At 54.0% G+C, this 20,136-nt stretch overlaps 4 protein-coding genes across 4 annotated transcripts; 2 read left to right on the top strand and 2 right to left on the bottom strand.

Annotated features, from left to right (window-relative positions):
- Positions 1-1,646: 1,646 nt before the first annotated feature.
- On the top strand, positions 1,647-3,127 carry CAR2 (ornithine aminotransferase; the record flags this gene model as incomplete). Its single annotated transcript, XM_053189974.2, has 3 exons — positions 1,647-2,144; positions 2,222-2,923; positions 2,990-3,127. The coding sequence occupies 3 exons, from the start codon at positions 1,647-1,649 to the stop codon at positions 3,125-3,127; spliced, it is 1,338 nt and encodes a 445-aa protein (XP_053052396.2).
- Positions 3,128-13,218: 10,091 nt separating this feature from the next.
- Positions 13,219-16,299, top strand: ATG1 (Serine/threonine-protein kinase; the record flags this gene model as incomplete). The annotated part of the gene is made up of 3 exons (XM_065758303.1): positions 13,219-13,353; positions 13,498-16,093; positions 16,148-16,299. 3 exons carry the CDS (start codon positions 13,219-13,221, stop codon positions 16,297-16,299), a joined length of 2,883 nt encoding a protein of 960 aa, XP_065613058.1.
- Positions 16,300-17,307: 1,008 nt separating this feature from the next.
- Positions 17,308-18,021, bottom strand: N0V96_008359 (uncharacterized protein; the record flags this gene model as incomplete). Its single annotated transcript, XM_053189976.2, has 1 exon — positions 17,308-18,021. One exon carries the CDS (start codon positions 18,019-18,021, stop codon positions 17,308-17,310), a length of 714 nt encoding a protein of 237 aa, XP_053052398.2.
- An 895-nt stretch (positions 18,022-18,916) lies between these two features.
- On the bottom strand, positions 18,917-19,894 carry N0V96_008360 (uncharacterized protein; the record flags this gene model as incomplete). The annotated part of the gene is made up of 1 exon (XM_053189977.2): positions 18,917-19,894. One exon carries the CDS (start codon positions 19,892-19,894, stop codon positions 18,917-18,919), a length of 978 nt encoding a protein of 325 aa, XP_053052399.1.
- Positions 19,895-20,136: the final 242 nt, after the last annotated feature.

Raw genomic sequence — 20,136 nt, forward strand, 5'->3', positions numbered from 1 at the left:
GTGGTGAAGTACCTAAGCACCTAAGGTATGGTGATGAGGACGCAAGACCACATCTAGCCTTGTTGCCTTGATCTTCAGGTAAATCGAACGTTTACTCTCAGGCAGGAGTTTATTGGTATCCATTTATCTGGCAAGAGAACAGATATCCATTGGATACCACGAGGTCTCCATATAAATGGACGGCCCTATTGGATCCGAGCAACGGGAATGGAAATAGCGACTTTGTCATTGGACCACGGGGCCCTTTCCTCTGCCGTCCGCATCGGCCCCAATGGCAGGCACTTGCTGTAAGGTAAGGTATTTTCTCCACGCACCACGTTCCATGGTCCGCTCGGTTTATCTACATGTAATTCCCTATCTTATTCGACTCAGTCCAATGGTACGTCGTTGAATATAGTAGGTACGTACGTGTATGCGATTTCTCGAGTTGTCGACAAATGATTACACTGTTGGCCGTCTGCAACGCAAAAGAAAATATGATAGCGTAGATAGGCTTGCTGTGCCTCTCCAACGCCGCAAGCACAGATGCCCGTTATCGGCCTCGCTGCATTTCTCATTCCTCATTCCAGGTCCTTGCAGTTGTTGTCTCTCCCCCCGCCGCATTGGCAAGAGGCTCTCATTTTGGTTGCTGCCTCTGACGGGATTGGTGGTTTCCTCCTTATGAAAGTCGACTTTCCATCATCAACAACACCCGGCAGTCATCTCCCCCCCCTTCCCCCAGCCTACGGCAACACCAAGCAACCGCATCCTGTTCCCTATTCCATTACGAGATTCTTACCCCAGAGAAAAGCACCAAAGAAACCACCGGTGACCGAACGCACTGCTTTTCCTACGTCCGCGCCACCCCTCCCCTCTCCCCCCCGGGGCCATGTGACTGAATTGGCACCGGGATGGTTTCCCTTACATGGCCCCCACGGGCGTCATCCTGCCCACTCACCCACTTGAGCCGCTTATACCTGCGCTTAGGGGAACATACCTGCACTTAAAGGCATAGTGGCGCGCCTTCTGACTCCGACACCAAGAGTTTGGTTCCAGGTCAAGGTCCAGCCGTTTTTTTTGGTTTTTTTTTTTCATCTCATTACATGCTAGAGTACATGCGTACCTCAGCAATTACTAGTTTTTCAACCCACAAACTGGCCAGAACCCGTCATGCCCGTCTCATCTGCTTTGTCCTGCTTGCACCAGCCCGGCAGGGTCATGTACTTCCTACTCGTATCGTCCGCCTCCGGCCATGTTTGGACCCTGTCCACGTTGCCGCCGCCGCCGCTTTCCCACGACTACCTGGTTTCCTGCTTTCCTGCTTCCGTATCGCGCTTGAGTCCTTTTAGTCAAGGATGACCGGACCTTCTTCCAGGGGGGGTATAATTACCCAAGACCCCGCGATTTGCCCCTCGTTCCCGTCTTCTTCTCTTGACGCTCTCTTTCTCTCAACTCTCCATCTCCTTGCCCACGAACTCTACTTGAACGGCCACTTGTCCTGAGTCGCAAACACTCTCTGACAACAATTGAACATTCCCTGGAGCCAATTGATCATTTTTCAAATACCCATTCCACTCATCTCACCCACATTGTTCTCTCTCTCTCTCTCTCTCTCTCTCTCTCTCTCTCACACACACACCGAGTCCATCCAACGTAAATCAGACAACATGGCCCCCCACGCAAACGGCGGCACCCCTCAGTCCAATGGCGGAGTGGAGTCGAGATACCACGCTTCTTCCACCCAGGCCGCGATCAAGTCCGAGGAGGAGCTTGCTGCCCACAACTACCACCCGCTGCCCGTCGTCTTCTCCAAAGCCAGCGGCGTCCACGTCTGGGATCCCGAGGGCAAGCAGTACCTCGATTTTCTCTCCGCCTACAGCGCCGTCAACCAAGGCCACTGCCACCCCGAGCTGGTCAAGGCCTTGACTGAGCAGGCCAGCAGACTGACTCTCAGCTCGAGAGCATTCTACAACGATGTCTTCCCCAAGTGGGCCGAGAAGATCCAGCAGGTCTTTGGTTATGACATGGTTTTACCCATGAACACGGGCGCCGAGGCCGTCGAGACCGCCATCAAGATTGCTCGCAAGTGGGCGTACAAGGTCAAGGGCGTTGAGCAGGGCAAGGCTCTGGTCTTCTCCGTCAACGACAACTTCCACGGCCGAACTGTGAGTACTTTCTCAAGATCCTGCGGCTGACAACTGCGTTTTTTCCCCGGACCGAGACTGACATGAAAACCTCTCAGATGACTGCCATCTCTCTTTCAGTCGACCCCGAATCCAGGGACAACTACGGCCCCTATGTCCCCAACATTGGCGCCCTGAACCCTTCCACGGGCAAGGCCATTCGCTACAACAACGTCGAGGATATCGAGGCAGTGTTCGAGGCGCACGGCAAGGACACTGCTGCCATCATCATCGAGCCAATCCAGGGCGAGGCTGGTGTCGTGGTCCCCGACGACGACTACCTGAAGAGAGTGAATGATCTTTGCAAGAAGCACAACGTTCTTTTCATCTGCGACGAGATCCAGACTGGTATCGGCCGCACTGGACGCATGTTGTGCTCACAGTGGGCCGGCATCAAGCCTGACATGATCACTCTGGGCAAGGCTATCTCTGGTGGTCTCTACCCCGTCAGCTGCGTTCTGTCGAGCAAGGAGATTATGCTGGTCGTTGAGCCCGGCACGCACGGTTCCACCTACGGCGGTAACCCCCTTGGATGCGCCGTGTCCATCCGCGCGTTGGAGATCATGGAGGAGGAAGACTTGACTGCCAAGGCTGAGAAGCTTGGAAACATCTTCCGTGAGGGCATCAGAGCCTTCAACTCGCCCATTGTCGAGCTGGTGCGTGGAAAGGGTCTCCTCAACGCCGTCGTCATTGACGAGTCGGCTACGGCTGGCCGCACGGCCTGGGACCTGTGCCTGTTGTTGAAGGAGAAGGGTCTGTTGGTGAGTTTCTCAAAACCCCAGATATAACCACACACGGCACATGACTGACTCTTCTGCTTTTCACAGGCCAAGCCTACACACGGCAACATCATCCGCTTCGCTCCTCCTCTGGTCATCACCGAGACCGAGCTTCGCAAGGCCATCAACATCATTGGCGAGGCGCTCAAGGAGCTCCCGACTGTCGAGAAGGCGGCGCACCACTAAGTGAATGTAGAGCTCACTTGAGATAGTAGTGATGACGGACAGATACGCTCTCCAACGGGGTGTACTTGTCGATGATCGTCGAGCGGCTGGTGTCCTGTCACACCACACAAAAGTGTGGGGTACGGTTGGTAAAGTCAGGATCCAATGATGGACTCTGACGAATAGCCTTAATGACGCAGCAGTTGGCGGCTTGGTATGGATATCTAGTTGGGGGCGTCAAAGAGCATCGCTTCCTCGGAGGCGCATGTGATTTGTCTGCCCTCGAAAGAGGGAGAAAAAAGGAGGCAGCTTCAAGGTTGCGGTGCGGGGGGTCCGGCCGGGGTGGTCTCACGGCAGGGTCAGGTCATACTTGCCCTTGCCCAGGACAGGCAGCATTGGGATCCCTTTTTTTTTTTTTTTTTCATCACACACGGGGTAACGGAGCATGGAGCATACGGAGCATAGGCCATCGGCGCGGGGGAAGCAGAGGGCGTACTGTGCAAAAGCATTCGCCGCTCCCCATGTTACTTCTTTAGATGTGCATACCCAACGGCGCTGTGGCTGGTCCCCCCGACTTTTATAGGGGGACTGCTTCATGGATTCCATTCAGTTAGAGATTAGAGCGAGCGAAAAAAAGAAAAAAAAAAAAGACAATTGTTGAAAAGGAAAAGGGGTTGTTGCAAAGTAAACGGGATGTACCATGGGAGGTCACACCACGCATCACCGACACCACCGGCGATGCCCGTTCCTGTGAGACTGGACATGAGTGGCCCAGATGCTGGAGCTGGAGCTGGTACGAATCTGGTAAGCTGCATTCTGCATGCATGACTTCTCGGCAGGCAGATGGCTAGAGGTAGGTAAGGTAAACAGTCGGGCAGAAAGCTCCCAAGGTGGTGTAGGACACGTCGAGCCGCATCCAAGCTCTTCCCACCCTCTCTCTCTCTCTATCTCTCTCTCTCTCTACCGTCATATCTCTCTTACATGTTTCTGTTCACGTGCTGATACACTTGATGTTGTTGCAGTGACTCAGACCAGGCGGGCGGGCGCGTCGGGCGGTCGGGCGGTCGACTTTGAGCTTCTCCCACGTATCGTTCTGGCAGCCTGAGCTATGTGGATTTTTGAAAGATGTTGGGTGGGGTGGGGTGGGGGTGGGGGATGGGGTGAGATGAGGAGCGTAAAAAGGGGAGAAATTGAAGATGGTGATGGTGGTAATGATTGATTTGCATCTTTACACATTTCACGTGGCACCTTTTCTAATCCAGATGAAAGGGGGGTCTTTCTTAGTAGGGAACGAAGGCCAAATGTAAAGAAATTATTTTTTTCCCTAGGTTTCTGTCTACTATATATTCCAAGTCAAATCTTCTCAAGGCAAAAAAAATATGTCTTATCATCATCTCATTTCTAGAAAGTCTTTAATCGTGATAGATAAAATAATAGTGGTCCGGTCATGGCTGCGTAGTCATCATTTTCCGGCCAAGAGATTTACATGGCACGTATGTCGTCTACGTGCCCCTCTCTCCGTGAGTGTAGGTTTAGATTTCTCCTGATCCCCAAAGCCCCGCGACTCCTGCGCTAGCTATACACCATTTGAAGGTTTGAGTCACACGGCATGGGGGGAAGATGGAGTGCGGGCAACCGGGCAAGCAAACTAGTTCAGGGGTTTGAACACAGGTGAGGCCAAATGTACCATCCTTCACGGTATGTATGGTGTAGTAACGAGTTTGTCATGACCCATCGAATCCTACCTTGATGAAGTATGAGGAATTGTTGGTCTTTGAGATTTGTAGAGAGGTTCATCTGCGCGACTCGTTCCCCAGAAGGTGGAGGGTATTGTATCCTCTTCGTCGAGGAATCATTTGTATGCCTGGCTCTGGGGCTATGTAAATTCCCGAGAGGAAACGGTGCTCCCCACGGCGAGGATGAGCTTTTAGCCTGGCTTTTGCTGTCCCACGATGTCGCGTTACCCTTGGGAAGAAGGCGATGATGGTGCGTACCCGGTTGGAGTCTCTGTCAACAACAACAACAACAACTCTCAGCTCTTAGTAGACGTGTTAGCGGACGAACCAAGGCATAAGCTCAAATAGGTCTTGACCGGCAAGATCGCCATCTCACGAGGAGAGGGATGCTACAGTACACCAAATCGATGTGCCATAGCTGTATATATCAGTTTTAGTGTAAGCCAATATAAAGAGGGCGTCGCGTCTCCCAGATTCTGCTGCAGAAAACGCAAAGAAGTCCTCAAGTTTGTGTCGCCAATGACTTGGATGTCTTTAATGCTGTTCGAGGCAGACACAAGTCCGTTAAGCATTCCCGGTTACACAAAGGGGCGTTGACCAAGGCGATCCGGCAGGTTGAAGCTCGTTAAGTGCGCCAGAGAGAAACGGCTGTGAGTCGATCAACGCTGCGATGGACCGTGACTCTTGTAAGTATCGGAGTCAGTGTTCAGCATAAGATTCGGGTGTGCTGCGTACTTTGAGCTCCAGCCCCATATCCCCTGGGCGACGTAGACATCATGTGTGAGGTGGTCGGACTTCCAACACCGAGGGCCGTGGAGTTTCGAGACGCAATCGACGGATCCTCCCGTTTCTCGTGGAGCAGTGATGAGTGCTGCCTGTGAGACCTAGGTTACGATATAACGATGGACGCCTGCTTTCTTGCAGGCAGAACCGTAGGAATGGGGAGTGTTGCTACAAGGCAGAGCCACTGATCTAGGCATGCCCATTCCAGGGGTGCTCTTGATATTGTTAAAATGCCGTGAGTCGAAGCCTGCAATGAGGCATCGTATCCGTACTTCTAGTGACATCGATGGCTAGGCAGAAACCCTGGCAGTACCCTGGCGGGAACCAACACATGGGCGTAGGTATTCAAGCCTCCCATGCGGAGGAGTCAGTCGTGACGTATCAGAGGTGCTGGAAAAATCCGAACAGAGCATGAGGATTCGGTGACGCGGCAATGAGCGCGGCCAACAACTTGGGGGAAGCATCGAGTCTTTCGAGAGAAGAAAATATGATGCCGGTCTCGATTGGCGCTCCGCAGTGCACGTCAAACAGCCTGGTCTGAACACCCCCAACTTGGCCACACTGTAAGACGAGATGAAGGGGCAATTCTCGACCGTCATCTTTCCGTAGGGGCACAAGTCGTACTTCCCCGGACTTCATCGTCGACTTTGGAGCCGCACCTTGATCGCCTGTACCACTCCATCTCTCCTCCACTTGGTTCAAGCTTCACTGTGGCCACCCATTGATATTGGTGATTGGCCCGACGACGATAGAAGGATTGTCGATCGCTGCCGGCGAGGCTGTCATTTTGACGCTAGGACCTCGGGTGATGCGGGCATCCACCCGCCAAGGGGGTGGGCGGCAGGCGGAGGAGCTTGAAGTTGGAGCAAGCGGGGATGGATCCCCGTGTGGTACCCGGGAGGGATGGACTAGAGCGTAAAGACCGGCCGGGGAACCAAGAGCTATTTGATAGAGACCACCCGGAACAACTGCTCCATGTTTATAGTTGAAAAGTTGATGTGATGAAGCCGAACGTTTTGCACCCTTCTTCTTTATCGCTATTGAAGATAGTGTCGCTTTTTGTGCGCCACAAAAGGTATATCCTAAGCGGAGGATGATCGTCGAGAATGGATGACGGCTCCGAGGGCGCGGCACCCAACCCGGATTGCCCCTTTGGGACGGCGAATGACACTTGCATGGGGGGCTAGCCAGCGAGACATGTGTCTCGGAGGTGTTAGTGGAGTGGGTTGCGCCGTCAACAATACTGCCAGCCTGCCAGGCACAGCGCACAGCTCTCTGCCTTTGTTCTTTTGAGCTTCACCTCTTGGTCGCTCTGCTTCAGACAGATTTCTTGTGGGGGCGTGTGCGATTCGAGACCAAATCGGTGATGTCAAAAGGTTTCATTGACACCAAACAGGGGTTCCAAGTGACTTGTGGAAGCCTGGGGCATCAACAGAACCACATGTAAAGTCTAGGCAGTAAAGTCGCTTCTCTTAATCAATGGTTCGTGCCGTTGGATAGGCGCATGCATGGCAGGAGAAAGTGAGGAGAAACTTCGTTTGGACGAGTGGTTGCCCGAGACGTGCACACATGGCAAAGACGTCTGGATTGGGATGAGAGGGTGACACGAGAGTAAGTTAGGCCATGGTTGAAATCGTCGGAGAAGTATCGGCCTGGGGCAACTTGTGCGTCGTGGTGGTCACCGAAGCGGTACGGTACTTTCCTGCAAGGTAGCAATGCAGCGATGCTAGAGAGGTTCCTGTTGGTTCTCGCGTTGTTTGAGCCATGCATATCGAGTAAGGCAGTTGCGTCTCCAGTTCCAACGATTCCCGAGACCCCGACAATAGTGACAATACGACCTGTTGTAGGTGATGGGTGTGTCCTGGTTGGTCGCGCGGCGTTTGGACGCATGTCTTATCTCATCCCGTCCGTCAGGCAAGGAGACAACGACGAGAGCCACGGTCAGCGCTAACATTGAAGAAACACAAAGTGGAAGTGGACAAAGTCTCGAACCCGGACAGTCGAGTCTCGAGACAGTGCCAGCGCGGATCTGCCGTTTGTCGATCCGGTTGGCTGGCACCAGGAGCGACGGCAGGTGGCGCCAGGCAAGAAGGCGAGCAGCCTGAGCAATGAGACGAGCTTGAGGCGAGGCAAGGCGAAGCAGGGACGAGCAGGCCCCGAGGAGAGGATAGCTGATTGCCCAGATGAGCATGCTGGGCTGCAGGCGAAGAGTTGTTGAATGCGCAAGGTTCGCTGCAAAGTATGGGGCTTGCGTTTGCCGTTAGTCAAGATTGGATCAGATACCCAGTTGACGGGGGGGGCGTTGTTTGGACTGGAAACCTAAGTTTTGAGGCGATAAATGACAAGTCGACGACGGCAGCGCACTCGGGCACAGAACGTAGCGTAGCGTAGCAAGCGTAAGTAGGCCTTTTGACTTTGGGACCATGTATCCGTAAGGTAGGTGAGGTACTTTGAAGTTTGACAGCGTCATTACCGACTCGTTTTAGCTGTGGAACACCAGATTGCGCCATGGCTCGCTGGAATGAGGAGACAGAACGGTTCCGTCGGTGCCCTCACGGCTTAAAGCCAGAAAAAGAGGCTGAATAGCTTTGAGCACTCTCGGGATGCTTGAATCGGTCGACCTGCTGAGAAATGGTTCGTTTCAACGGTGATTGACAGCTGGCTAGTCTAACCGCTGGCGTGGCCGGTGATTTTCACATGAGATAACGAGGTGCAGCATGTGTTTGCTGCTGCTAGGGAGATTGCGGGTAGGTAGTTGCCGTCTATCAGGGTAGTTTTCGGAAACCTAGGTGCTCTGTGGGTTCTGGTGGCCCAGCGGAACAGATCTGATGCAAGGTCCATCGGTCCCTGGAGTCCACTTTGGTGCCGGTTCAAGGTTGCTAGTGTATGGCCCCAAAGGGTGATCAATCGTATCCGAGGGCAGCGGTGTATGTCGGAAAGGTACCTTAGGTGACCTGGATACTTTGGTTGGCCGAGAGCTAGACCGAAACACAGCGTAACTGACGTGTCGAAACAACTCAGAGAGGTCTGGGACTCTGGGACGGTGGGCATGTTTTTCATGCGGTCCGGGTGTTCTGGCGTGCATCTGGAAGGGCGGATGGAATGCTCCAAAGGTGGATTGCAGGCAGCTAGGTACCTTAGCAGCATGCCTTAGTGTAAGGTTTGCCGTGCTCCCTTCACACTGTAAGGTAAAAGCCAGGTGGATACGGTTCCATCGCAAGTATGCTGTTGCAGGGGAGAGACCGAGAAAGGGTTCGCTGGAGTCGCGCCAAAGGTGGTAACAAAAATGTAAGAGGTGAGGAGACCAGGCGTGGATTGGACAGAATAGTGACCGTTATTACTGGGAGCCTTGTTCCACGAAGACCTGACGATGTGATGATGAAATCCGGTAGCAGGGACGAGCGGGCAGGCGCAAGGTGTTCCAGCAGCTAAAGTGTATCGTACTGCACAGTGGAAGCTACGGCTTCGGAAGCAATGAAGGCCTGTCTGCACCTCTGTTGAGTTTAGAGGTGGACTTGGTGAGCTTACACCAGCGAAGGTACTCCCTTCGCCTTGTCGATGCCTTGTCGTTCACTCACCGCCCGTCGTTTGTCTATTGGATTAGCGACGTGCTCTGCAATGCATGGGAGGTTTGATATTGATGAACGGTGGTCCATGGCAACGTGGAGTGAGGAGCAGGGCCTCGGCCTTCGACCCCTTGACTCTTGAGTCTTGAGAGGCGTTTGTTTTGTTATTGGAGTTAAAGTCAAGGATCCATGACAGTTTAGTTGACCACAAACAGTTTCCTCAGGAACCGCCTCGATAGGTATTGTGCCTCAGGCTCTTTTGTCTTCGAGCACAGCCGAGGGTAAGAGTCCGTCCAGGTCCTGTCTTTATTGTCGACCGTGAATAGAACGGCCGTGCTCTCCCTGAGTATCTGAACAGAGTACATTACATGCGTTTGCATGCTCTTGCTTGCTGGTCGCAATAGGAACAGCAGCCGCAGAGGCAGAAAAGCAAGTCTGCAGCTTGAGCCCTGGGGTAAGGTAGTGGAGGGCCATGAACTCGAGCCCTTGACAGTGACACCCACACTGGTGAGTGGTGAGTGGTGACATTATACCCAAGAGGTTGGAGCTGGCTGCGTTGTCTCTGCGCTTTCCCAGACACGGACGTTAGGCGAGTTCGGCGAGTGGAGACGATTCTGGAGGTCTGGGAAGTTTGGAGGTCTGGACGAGAAGAGCCGTGGGGGGAAACTTGGGAGGAATGTAAACGAGATGCAAACGCCGAAACAGAATACCCTATTTTCTGTCACCCCGGATGTCGTATCATGATGATCCAAAGATGTATCCGTATGTCGCCGCAGCCGCAGCCGCAGCCGCTAGTCTAATCAAAGATGACAAGACTCAGAGATAAGGCGTGCTGGTCCGGGGGAGATGAGAAAGACGGGCGCGAGCCTGCGAGGATGAGAACGAGGGCGAAGACGACAACGAAGGGGTGCAGGAAGAGGAAGAGGAAGGCGGTGGTGGTGGGCGGTGGACGGATTGGTGCGCTAACCTCCAAATCGAGGTACCCAGGTACCTTGCCGAACCGTGCGTCTTATCGCGATACATGAGCCTTATCGCGCCATGATGGCATTTTGGGTGCGACAGCAGCTGATACCTGCCCGGTACTTCAAGATAGGTACTTGACCTTCGCGGAAGCGATACTGTACACTATGTAGTCAAAGAATCAAGGTCCAAATAGCGAGACTTGAAGGAGAATCCCAAGAGCCTACCTCGTCTCAAGCAACCTGAGGAAATGCATTTTGTGAAGCACTGAAGGCTGAAGAGTAAAAGGCAGGTGTGCGTGACCGACACCGGACTGGTACAGGCAAGGTATCCCTCTCCAGTGAGATCCCCCGTCCCACCACCACGCAGCACCAAAAGGACCCCTGACCAGTGACCACGAGGATACGAGCGGGGGTGGTTGCGATGCACCTGCATTGGCTGTTCCGGAACGGCATATAGCTGGGTACGTACTCCAGTGACTCCCTCCTTCCCTGCTCACTCCTCACTCCGAGCCCTTACACAATTGGGGAAAGAGCTCCACCGGGCAGCGCAGCGCAGAGCATCACGAGCCCCCCAAACCCAAGGGTCGCCTAGGCAAAGCTCACGTTTCTCTGGTCACTTGCCCCCTCCATAGCCCAACAATAAGAACAACACTGTGTGTTCATTTTTGGCTTCGAGTCAAGGACAAGGAGGATCGTCGTCTTTCTTATTGGAAATGTGCCTTGGACAAGTGACTGTCGTCCTCTGACGCATTATACACATACACTACAATAGTAAATGAATATGGAGAGATAGACACAAGCGCCCTCCCTATATGCGACTCCTCCGCTCTCTTGCGCCCCCCTGGTCAGGCAGATAGACACACTACATCATCGACACCAACCCTGGCCACCTGAATCTATCTGTCTTGGTCAGTCAGACTGGGGCACGTCGTGATCGTGGTATAGGTCACTCACAGTGTGAGTGAGAGAGAGAGACTCGGAAACACAAGAGAGAAAGGAGGAAAAGGAGAGACTGAGAGGCACAGAGGGAGCACAGCTGCCGCCACTCCCACGCTGTCCTACCCGCAGCATCACAGCGCATTCACCCAAACCCAACAAACCATCAATCCACCAATCCACCGCCCCCATCTTCTTCAACATCCCGAATCAGGAGAAGACCAAGCACCCTAAGCACCACCTCAAACCCATCATCGAGGCATCCATCCCTTTTGTTCATCACCTACGCAGTAGGCAGTCCAGGCCCATCCCATACCTTACCTTGCCCTCCCCGGTTTCCTGTGCCCTGTCACCTTGATCTCCAACCATCAAAAGTAACAAAAGTATGTACTCCCGCCTGCAGTGTATCCAAAGGAATACCTACCTTACCTACCCGACTGCGTATGTATCAAAGGCAACCACCGCCAGGGTAACGCAACGCAACGCAGCGCATCGCTTCGCTTCGCTTCGCACACGGCAAGCCGCAGGCCGCAGTCCTAAGTCCCATGCCGGCTCCAATTGATTAGGACTCACCACCGTACGGCAGTACTTGGTAGATTCCCATACTTGTCACTGACGGGACAGTCACCTCAGTCACTCACACTGGGCTCCCGTCCCATCTGGCGCTACTGCTGCGCCGCTGCTTGCTTCCTCCAGTCCCGATCTGCCCAAGATAGTGTACCCACGCTACCTTGCATTTAGAGAGGAACTTAGTCTGTAGACACCCAGTGACAGTAAAAAGGGCTGCTGCTACCGCGGCCAACCTGGAAAGGTACGGGGCAAGGTACCTAGACAAGGCAAGGTACCTACCTCACCTCTCCAGTCACCTGGCACCAGACCTCCAAGCGCCCTTTATCGCAATCAATGGAACAACTGGACCCTCCCACCTCACCTCACCTCACCCTGCACCTCCCTATCTAATCAGTAAGTACCTAGGTACCCAGGTCTTATCCACTCTGCGCCCCATCTACCCTTCGTCACTCACTCCCGTCCTGCGCTGCCCCGGCTGGCTCGAGGTCTGTCACTCAACCTTCTCTCGGCGCGTCCCTTGACCTTCTTCTACATCGCCTGCCCATCCCATCCTGACCGCCCGCCACTCCTCTCACTCACCTCTCTCTCTCTCTCTCCCCTTCGCCAACCTCGCTCGACCTTATCCTTCAACTGTCCGTTCTTTCCACCTCCTACCTCCCCTTACTCACCACATTCACGAAATCCCTGGACTTCTCTGCCCCCCCGGTTGCTCCTCGCGAAGCTCTTTGTGCGCATACCACCAACATCTAACACAATCCATCGCATGCCCCGTTTGTACCGCCGTTTGCTTCGCCCATAACCGCCTCTCTCTCACACACCTCACTCCATCAGGGTACCTCTCGAGTACACAACGTCACGTCCTTGGTAGCTCCGAGTCATTAGCTTGACCTTGGATTTTGCCTGACTCTTGTCCTGAAAAAGGTACCTTTCCCCTCCGAACTTGCTCCAAACTCTCCGATATACTCCCAGAGAGCCTCAAACGGCCTGGTACATTCTCCTTGGCTTGCTTCCTAACGCTCACCGTCCACCCGTATTAGTCACATCTCTCTCGATACTTCCAGCGCCTCCCTCCTCCAACTCCCACTCCGATCACCGCTCGATCACCACGACCCCCCGAATAAATCCATCCTTGCCCTTCTTTACCTTCTTCGACTTTCGCTTCGTTCCCGGTCGCTTCGTCGACACAATCCTGCACCCACCCACGGACGCTACGACGGTCCTTCCCTTCTGCATCAACCTGGTCCGCGTGCACCCCGACCTATCGGATAGCTGCCTGTCGCTGCCTTCACATAGTCCCCTACCTTTCGAAGCCTCGACACCAGGGTTCTGGCTGCTGCTCGCGGTTCTGCCTGATCTTCTCTTGCTTCCCTTTCGGCGCACCTTTCTTCCGCCAGATCCATCATACAAAACCATTACAACGACCATCTTCCCAACTTCGATCGTGTACATGACACCCCACCCGGCCGACGTCTTTCGAATAGCATAGGCCGTAGGCCTGAACTGAACGTTGCCCCCCCCCCGAACTCGCATCCACACAAGCAGCATCACAGGCGATCACTATGGCGGAACGGTTACCCACCTCGTCCTCTTCAGGACGCAGGCGACGCGAAGGCGACGCTTCTATCGGAGACTTTGTTATTGGAGGCGAAATCGGCAAGGGCAGTTTTGCCCAGGTGTACAGCGGTCACCACAAGGTTCGCGAGCTCCCCTGTCCGTGGTGTATTATTTGAGGCCTATTACATGTGTTACCATCTGTTGTTCCTGATTTTCTCAAGTGCTATGACTCAACTTTGGCTTGCGTTGTGCTGCTCCAAATGTGCTAATTCTCTTTTTGATAGAGCTCCAAGGCAACCGTCGCTATCAAATCAGTAGAGATGGGACGCTTGAACAACAAGCTGCGAGAGAACTTGTACGGAGAGATCCAGATCCTCAAGACTCTGCGCCACCCGCACATCGTCGCCCTCCATGACTGCGTCGAATCAGCCACACACATCAACCTGGTGATGGAATACTGTGAGCTTGGTGACTTGTCATTGTTCATCAAGAAGAGGGACAAGCTTAGCACCAACCCTGCAACACACGAGATGGCGAGGAAGTACCCCGTTACCCCTAATTCGGGTCTTCACGAGGTTGTCACACGCCATTTCCTCCAACAGCTCGGCAGTGCCCTCAAGTTCCTGCGAGAGAAGAATTACGTTCACCGCGACGTCAAGCCTCAGAACCTCTTGCTCCTACCATCACCAAGGTTCAGGGAGGCACACTCCCGCCCGATCTTGACCGCCAGCCAGGATTCACTGATTCCCAATGCCGGTCTCGCTTCTCTTCCGATGCTGAAGCTCGCAGATTTCGGCTTCGCTCGTGTTCTCCCATCAACGTCGCTCGCCGACACTCTCTGCGGTTCTCCCCTCTACATGGCCCCAGAAATCCTTCGCTATGAGCGGTACGACGCGAAGGCCGACCTGTGGTCTGTAGGCACGGTGTTATACGAGATGATTACTGGTCGTCCGCCATTCCGTGCCCGGAATCACGTAGAGCTCTTGCGAAAGATCGAAGCTGCCGAAGATCGGGTTAAGTACCCGAAGGAGCTCGTGGTCAGTAAGGAGCTGGTCAAGCTCATCGGCAAGCTTCTCACTCGTAATCCGGTCGAACGCATGAGATTCGAAGACTTCTTCAATGATCCAATCTTGACAGAACCAATTCCAGGCACTGTTGAAGATGATGCACCCCCAAAGCCTGAGGCAAAGGCCTCGCGCGATCTGCGATCTCTCGGCAGGTCCGATTCCACGTCATCATTATCACGTCGGCTCTCACTTCGCCGGCAAACAGAGAACGAGCCTGTACGTGAGCAGGGCGAGCCAGCAAAATCGCCTCGTGAGAAACCTCTGAGATCGCCAAAATTGCCCAGTCCCATCGAAGGGCGAGCCCAGCAGGCTATTGATGCTGCGCCCCGTCCAGGTCAGTCTCCAGGGCAAGAAGTCGGGGAGGGACTTGGAATTCGTCGTCCACCTATGGCCCAACCCTCCACTTCTGCACCAGCCCGGCCACACAGACTCTCGAATGCAGCTCTCAACCGACCTTCTGCACGAGCCTCTGCCTCACCGCCGACATCGTACTTGAACGATAATCCGGCAAGGAACCGACTGCGTCCAGTCACTGAGCGGAGTGTCACTGAACAGGAGAAGGCGGCACAGGACGTGGCATTTGAGCGAGACTATGTTGTGGTCGAAAAGAAGCACGTTGAGGTAAACGCGTTTGCGGATGAAATGGCCGCTAACCCACGTCTCACGTCACTCTCACCAAAAACTGGCCAGATGATCCGCCGAGCAACGCAACAAGGACCGCCTACCTCGACGACTGGTGCTGGCCGAGTCCAGCCATCCAGTGCAGTTCAAATCGCTTCAGGCAAGGGGCGTCCCGGTCATGAGAGCCGCGATTCGTACGACGGGAAGAACTTCTCCGCCAGCCCGACAACTCAAGGCTTTATCGCCAAAGCGATTTCAGACGCCAGCGTACGATTGTTCGGATTCAAGGTCCCACAGCATGTGTTGGGCGGGAAGGGGGCGTCTCCTCCTTTATACAGCCCATTCCCTGCCTACCCTACCCCTTCCGGTCCAGTCGGCCTCATCGGCGATGGAAAGCAAAACGCACCGGCCGACGAAGACGCACGAGCTGTCAAGCTAATTCAGGATTTCGCTCACCGAAGTGACTGCGTCTATGGATTTGCCGAAGTCAAGTACAAGCAGCTTTTCCCTCTCGCCCCGTCAATGGAGCACGGACTCGGTGGTACGCCGACTGATCAAATCACTGGCGATGAAGACGGCCTCACAATCGATGCTGAGGTTTCCTTGTCTGAGGAGGCTCTGGTCCTGTACGTCAAGGCTCTGACGCTGCTAGCTAGAGCCATGGACGCTGCAAGCCTATGGTGGTCACAAAAAACGCGTGGCGATACAACATCTGCGGCAGAGGTTTCCAAAGAGGGCCTCGCTCAGCGCATCAACTCCACCGTTCAATGGGTTCGCACTCGCTTCAACGAAGTCTTGGAGAAGACCGAGGTCGTCCGGATGAAACTCATTGCCGTTCAGCAGAAGCTTCCTGAGGATCATCCCAGTCACCCGAGCAACCACGGTGGAGTCTCGGCTTCGTCGGCTACTTCAAGCACTCCCGATGTCTACCTTACGCCAGGCATTAGTGCGGAGAAGTTGATGTACGACCGAGCCATTGAAATGAGCAGAACAGCAGCCATTGATGAAATTACCAACGAGAACCTTGAGGGTTGCGTTACGTACTATGTCACGGCGATTCGAATGCTGGAGGCTGTCCTGGACAACGACGAAGACGCAGTCAAGCGGCGCTACTCTAGCTCAGGCAAGGAGTTGCCTCGCGAGGAGACCTCTAGCGATCTGGACAGCGACGACCAGCTGGCCGTGAATCGAAGTAAGTGATAAGCAGGTGTGTCCATATTTTCTCATGGTACTAACTTTTTGGCAGTGATTCAAATGATTACTGCACGTCTCTCAACTGTCCGCAAGAAGATGGCCATGATTGCAGAGGCGTCGAGGTCGCAGCAAGCCGCGCAGCTCCAAGGCCGCAGACGTAGCGGAGATGTGACGCCTCGCAGCGTGCCATCGCATGCATCGTAAGGCGCAAGAAATCGATAAGGACTGCATCGCTCTTATTTTACTGGAAAACAAAACGTTAAAAAAAACCAAAAATCAACAGCCTCGCGGCTACGAACTATTGCTTTATTCGATCCTGAGGAATCTTGGCCAACAATGGCGGACCTGACACTCACATTGCAGCGGGTGGCACAGGCCGGAATACCTCACATCAATTTTCATACATCGGCGCTGGGGGAATGGGAATTCGGCATTACTAGGAATTCACACGGGTTTTTTGTCTTTCAGTCATACCTCATCTCATTGGCGTTGGGAATCTGAGGCTGCGAGCTCACTGATGGTGTGGCCAAACAATTTTGTTGTTTCTGGAGTCCGCACGAGTACAAGGAAGGGCAATCACAGAACCTTGAACCGGCATTGCAGCTTGGCTTTCACTGAGTTCTTCTCAGTAGGTTAGGACGTCCGTCGAGGGATGGCAACGGGCGAACATGGCCGTCCGTTGGAACATGAAGGATGATGGATACCTTTTGAAATACTGCTGGCGGAGACAATTTGGTCTTTGCTTTATAGTCGTCAATATGGAGAAAATTTGCCTGCCATTGAAAATCGTCCGAGTACCTCGGTGCCATGGATTCGACGCTAAATGGCTCGGCCTGGGAACCTTTGATGTCAAGTAGGTATGATGACGGGTGCCAAAATACAGCCAAGCGAAGATTCATAATCTAGGTAGGTTATCCCCTTTCCCCCCTGACGGTCTTTCCTTTGAATTGCATCACCCTAATTACTGGTGTATTTGAGACGATGGGCCAGCTTTTGGGAAGCCGCGATGGTTAGAGGTTGCGGGGAGATGCCTAGACATGTCGATACTGTATCATGAGCCAAGCAAGTTCACGGAGACATGCTCAAGTACCAATTGATTACAGTGCAAACACTGAATTGTATCAAAATGCCTCCATTCCTCTTTGGGGTGTGCATCTTGCTACTGCAAATCTTCAACACAGGTAGTATTACACACGCAACGGGACTTCATCCTCACTGGTAGTCGCTATGTCCCTTGGGCTCAACACCAGACATCTTGTCCGAGCCGCCCTTCTTCTTCTCACCCGCCTTGCCATCACTCTTCTTCTCTCCCTTAGCTTCACCGCCAGCCTCCCCATCCTCAAACCCAACAACCTCGATCGTCGTAGCGACATTACCCCTCGTGGCCCGACTATACGGACATACCTCCTCCGCCTTCTCCACAACCTTGTGCACCTCCTCGTCGCTCAGGCCCCTGACCCGAACTTTGAGATTCACCCTGAGTCCCATGTCGAGCTTCTTCATATCGCCCACCAGGTGCACCGTCGCCTCCACGACGCTGTCCTCGGGCTTCTTGGGCATCGTTACCCCCAAGCTCGCGGCCGAGGCGTTCATGGCGCTCTGGAAGCAGGCGCCGTAGCCCGCGGCGAAGAGCTCTTCCGGGTTGGTCTTGCCCTTGTCGCCGGCGCCGCCGAGAGCTTTGGCCATGGTTAGGTCGACGACGAGGTCGTCGCCTTGGACGTGGCCTGTTCGTGCGCCGACGACTTTGGCGTGGGCGGAGTAGAGGAGGGGGGCGGTTTCTGTGTTGAGGAGGCGGGTTTGTTGTTGATGTGCTGGTGATAGAGTGCGTGATTGCAACAAAGAGGAGGAGCGGGTTGCAGCGGTACCGCGGGAGAGGATTTGCGGTGCGCGGTGCGCGAGTCTGAGGGAGCGGAGTGAGGCCGACATATTATTTTTTTGGCGGATGGTTTGGTCTATCGAGTTTTGGAGTTACAGGATTTTTTTGGATGAGAAAGAAAGAAAGGAAAATTAGAATTGAGATCAATTGAGTTATGCGATTGGGGTTTGAACAGTAAAAGCTCGAGAGCTTTGCAAGCTTCTCTTTATTGACCTTATAGCTTCTCGCGTTTGGAGCTTAGCTCTGGATCGTCTTGAGAATGTACCGGTCACCGGTGACGTATTGGATCAGAGGCACCGTAGTCGAACATCTCAAGCCCCCTAACGGACCACAAAGTCCTGAAAGCTGACTCATCTTGGGCATTCCAACTCAAGAATTGCGAGTGGCACACATGGACGTTTTCTACTTAGTATCTAAGGTACTAAGGTAGTACAATATTTGTTTCCGTTCACGCCAAGTAACTAAGACGCATCTGTTGTCAGAGCTATCAATACCAGGTAGTTTCGAGAAAAGAGCGGGGCTCCAACGCAACATCGAACATTGATAAGAGAGTTATGTAGGAGCAGATTTCAAAAGGGTGATCGGGCAAGTTCCTTCCAACTATGTTGGCGTACGGGGAGATAATTCTTCCTAATTTCACGGCATGCACCTTTCGTAGGCTCGTTTCACTGTATATTCTGAGTCTGTCGCCTTTGTTCACCAAGCAATAAAGATGAAGGCAGAAATGAGAAGCAAATATGATGCATCCAAGAAACATGACGTGTCTTTCCCAAAAAAATCAACATCTTGTCGCGTCCCAATCGTTACCAGCAAATGCCTCTCTACCTTGCCCTAATCAGATGCCGTCCTCGTGTAATCTCCATCCATCTAGAGCTTCGCTTCATGTAAAACGTGACCCCTATGACACTCTATCCAGAAGAAAAAAAGAAAAAAAAAATCCTCCCATCACGCTTCTTCGCCCAATGTAAGCATCGCCTCCCGCGGCCCCTCAGGAGGAAACACCAACGGCCGTAGCTCCGGATATGCCTTGTCGTCCTCATCCACCAACAGGGGCTCAAGTAAGCCCATTACCTGCTCCCCTAGCCTTGCATCCCGCGCCGTCAGCTTCTCCAGATCCCTGACCACGACGGCCCTCTCCTCCTTTGTCAACGGCCGCCTCCGCTCCCTCTCCACCGCCTCGGCAACTTTGGCCTGCAACCTCCCGCCCGTCGTCTTCTCGTCTGCAAACGCAACCAGATTTCCCCTCCGCACGACCAGCACCCGGTCAACGAAATCCACCTCGTCGATCCACTCGGCCACGCTCATCAACCCGCCGTACGAATCATCGTGGATCTTGACCGGCGTAAGCCGGATCGGCAGACCCCCGCTAGGCCCGGCCTCGGGCAACCTCTCGTGAAACCGGTGCAGGATGCCCAACCTGCTCAACGCTGCGGGCACAGCCATAACCACAACCTCGACGCGGTAACCCCCTCCCGCCCCAAACATGCGCGCCAGCTCGCGGAAATCGTCCGGGTGCCGGCACGCGCTCTCGAGGAGCACGTCGAGCCTGCGGTCCACGGCCTCGGCGACGGCCATGGCCAGCCACCTGCGGGCGTCGGTGCCCGTAGCCGGGCTCGCGAGGGCGGCCTGCGCCGGGTCTTTGGACTCGACGAGCGTCGCGTAGGAAGGGTGGTGAGCCTTGTAGAGGTCGGCGATGAGGTGGGCGGGCGGGTGGATGCGGGTCATGGCATCGAGGACGGCGGGCGCCAAGCGGGTTTTGCCGGCGCCGGTCTGGCCGACTATTAGCACGGCCAGGGGCCGGCACCGGCGGGGGTGCGGGGTGAGGGTCGCGGGGAGGTCGGCGGGGAGGATCTTTGTGGTGAAGATCTGCCGTGCCTCTGCGTCTGGGAGGACGTAGCGGGATAGATCTGGCGGTGGTGGCATCGTTTTTTTCTTGTTTTTTTCTTTCTGTGTTTGTGGAGTTTGGGGAAGTGGGTTGCAAAAAACTGTAATTACTGATTCTTCGGGGAGTTCTTTTGGGCACCGAGTCTACCTTATCTAGTGAATTTCCGAGGAAAAACCTCCCCCGAGTTTGGGTATATTGTTTTATTCTTCTGAGAGGGGAGGTGAGGAGAAGGTGTGGGGAAAAAAAACAGGTGACTCCAAGTGTGTTTAACATGCAGAGG

Source organism: Colletotrichum fioriniae, assembly GCF_027942845.1.
Source record: "Colletotrichum fioriniae strain IMI 355084 chromosome Unknown scaffold_10, whole genome shotgun sequence".
Lineage (NCBI taxonomy): Eukaryota > Fungi > Ascomycota > Sordariomycetes > Glomerellales > Glomerellaceae > Colletotrichum > Colletotrichum fioriniae.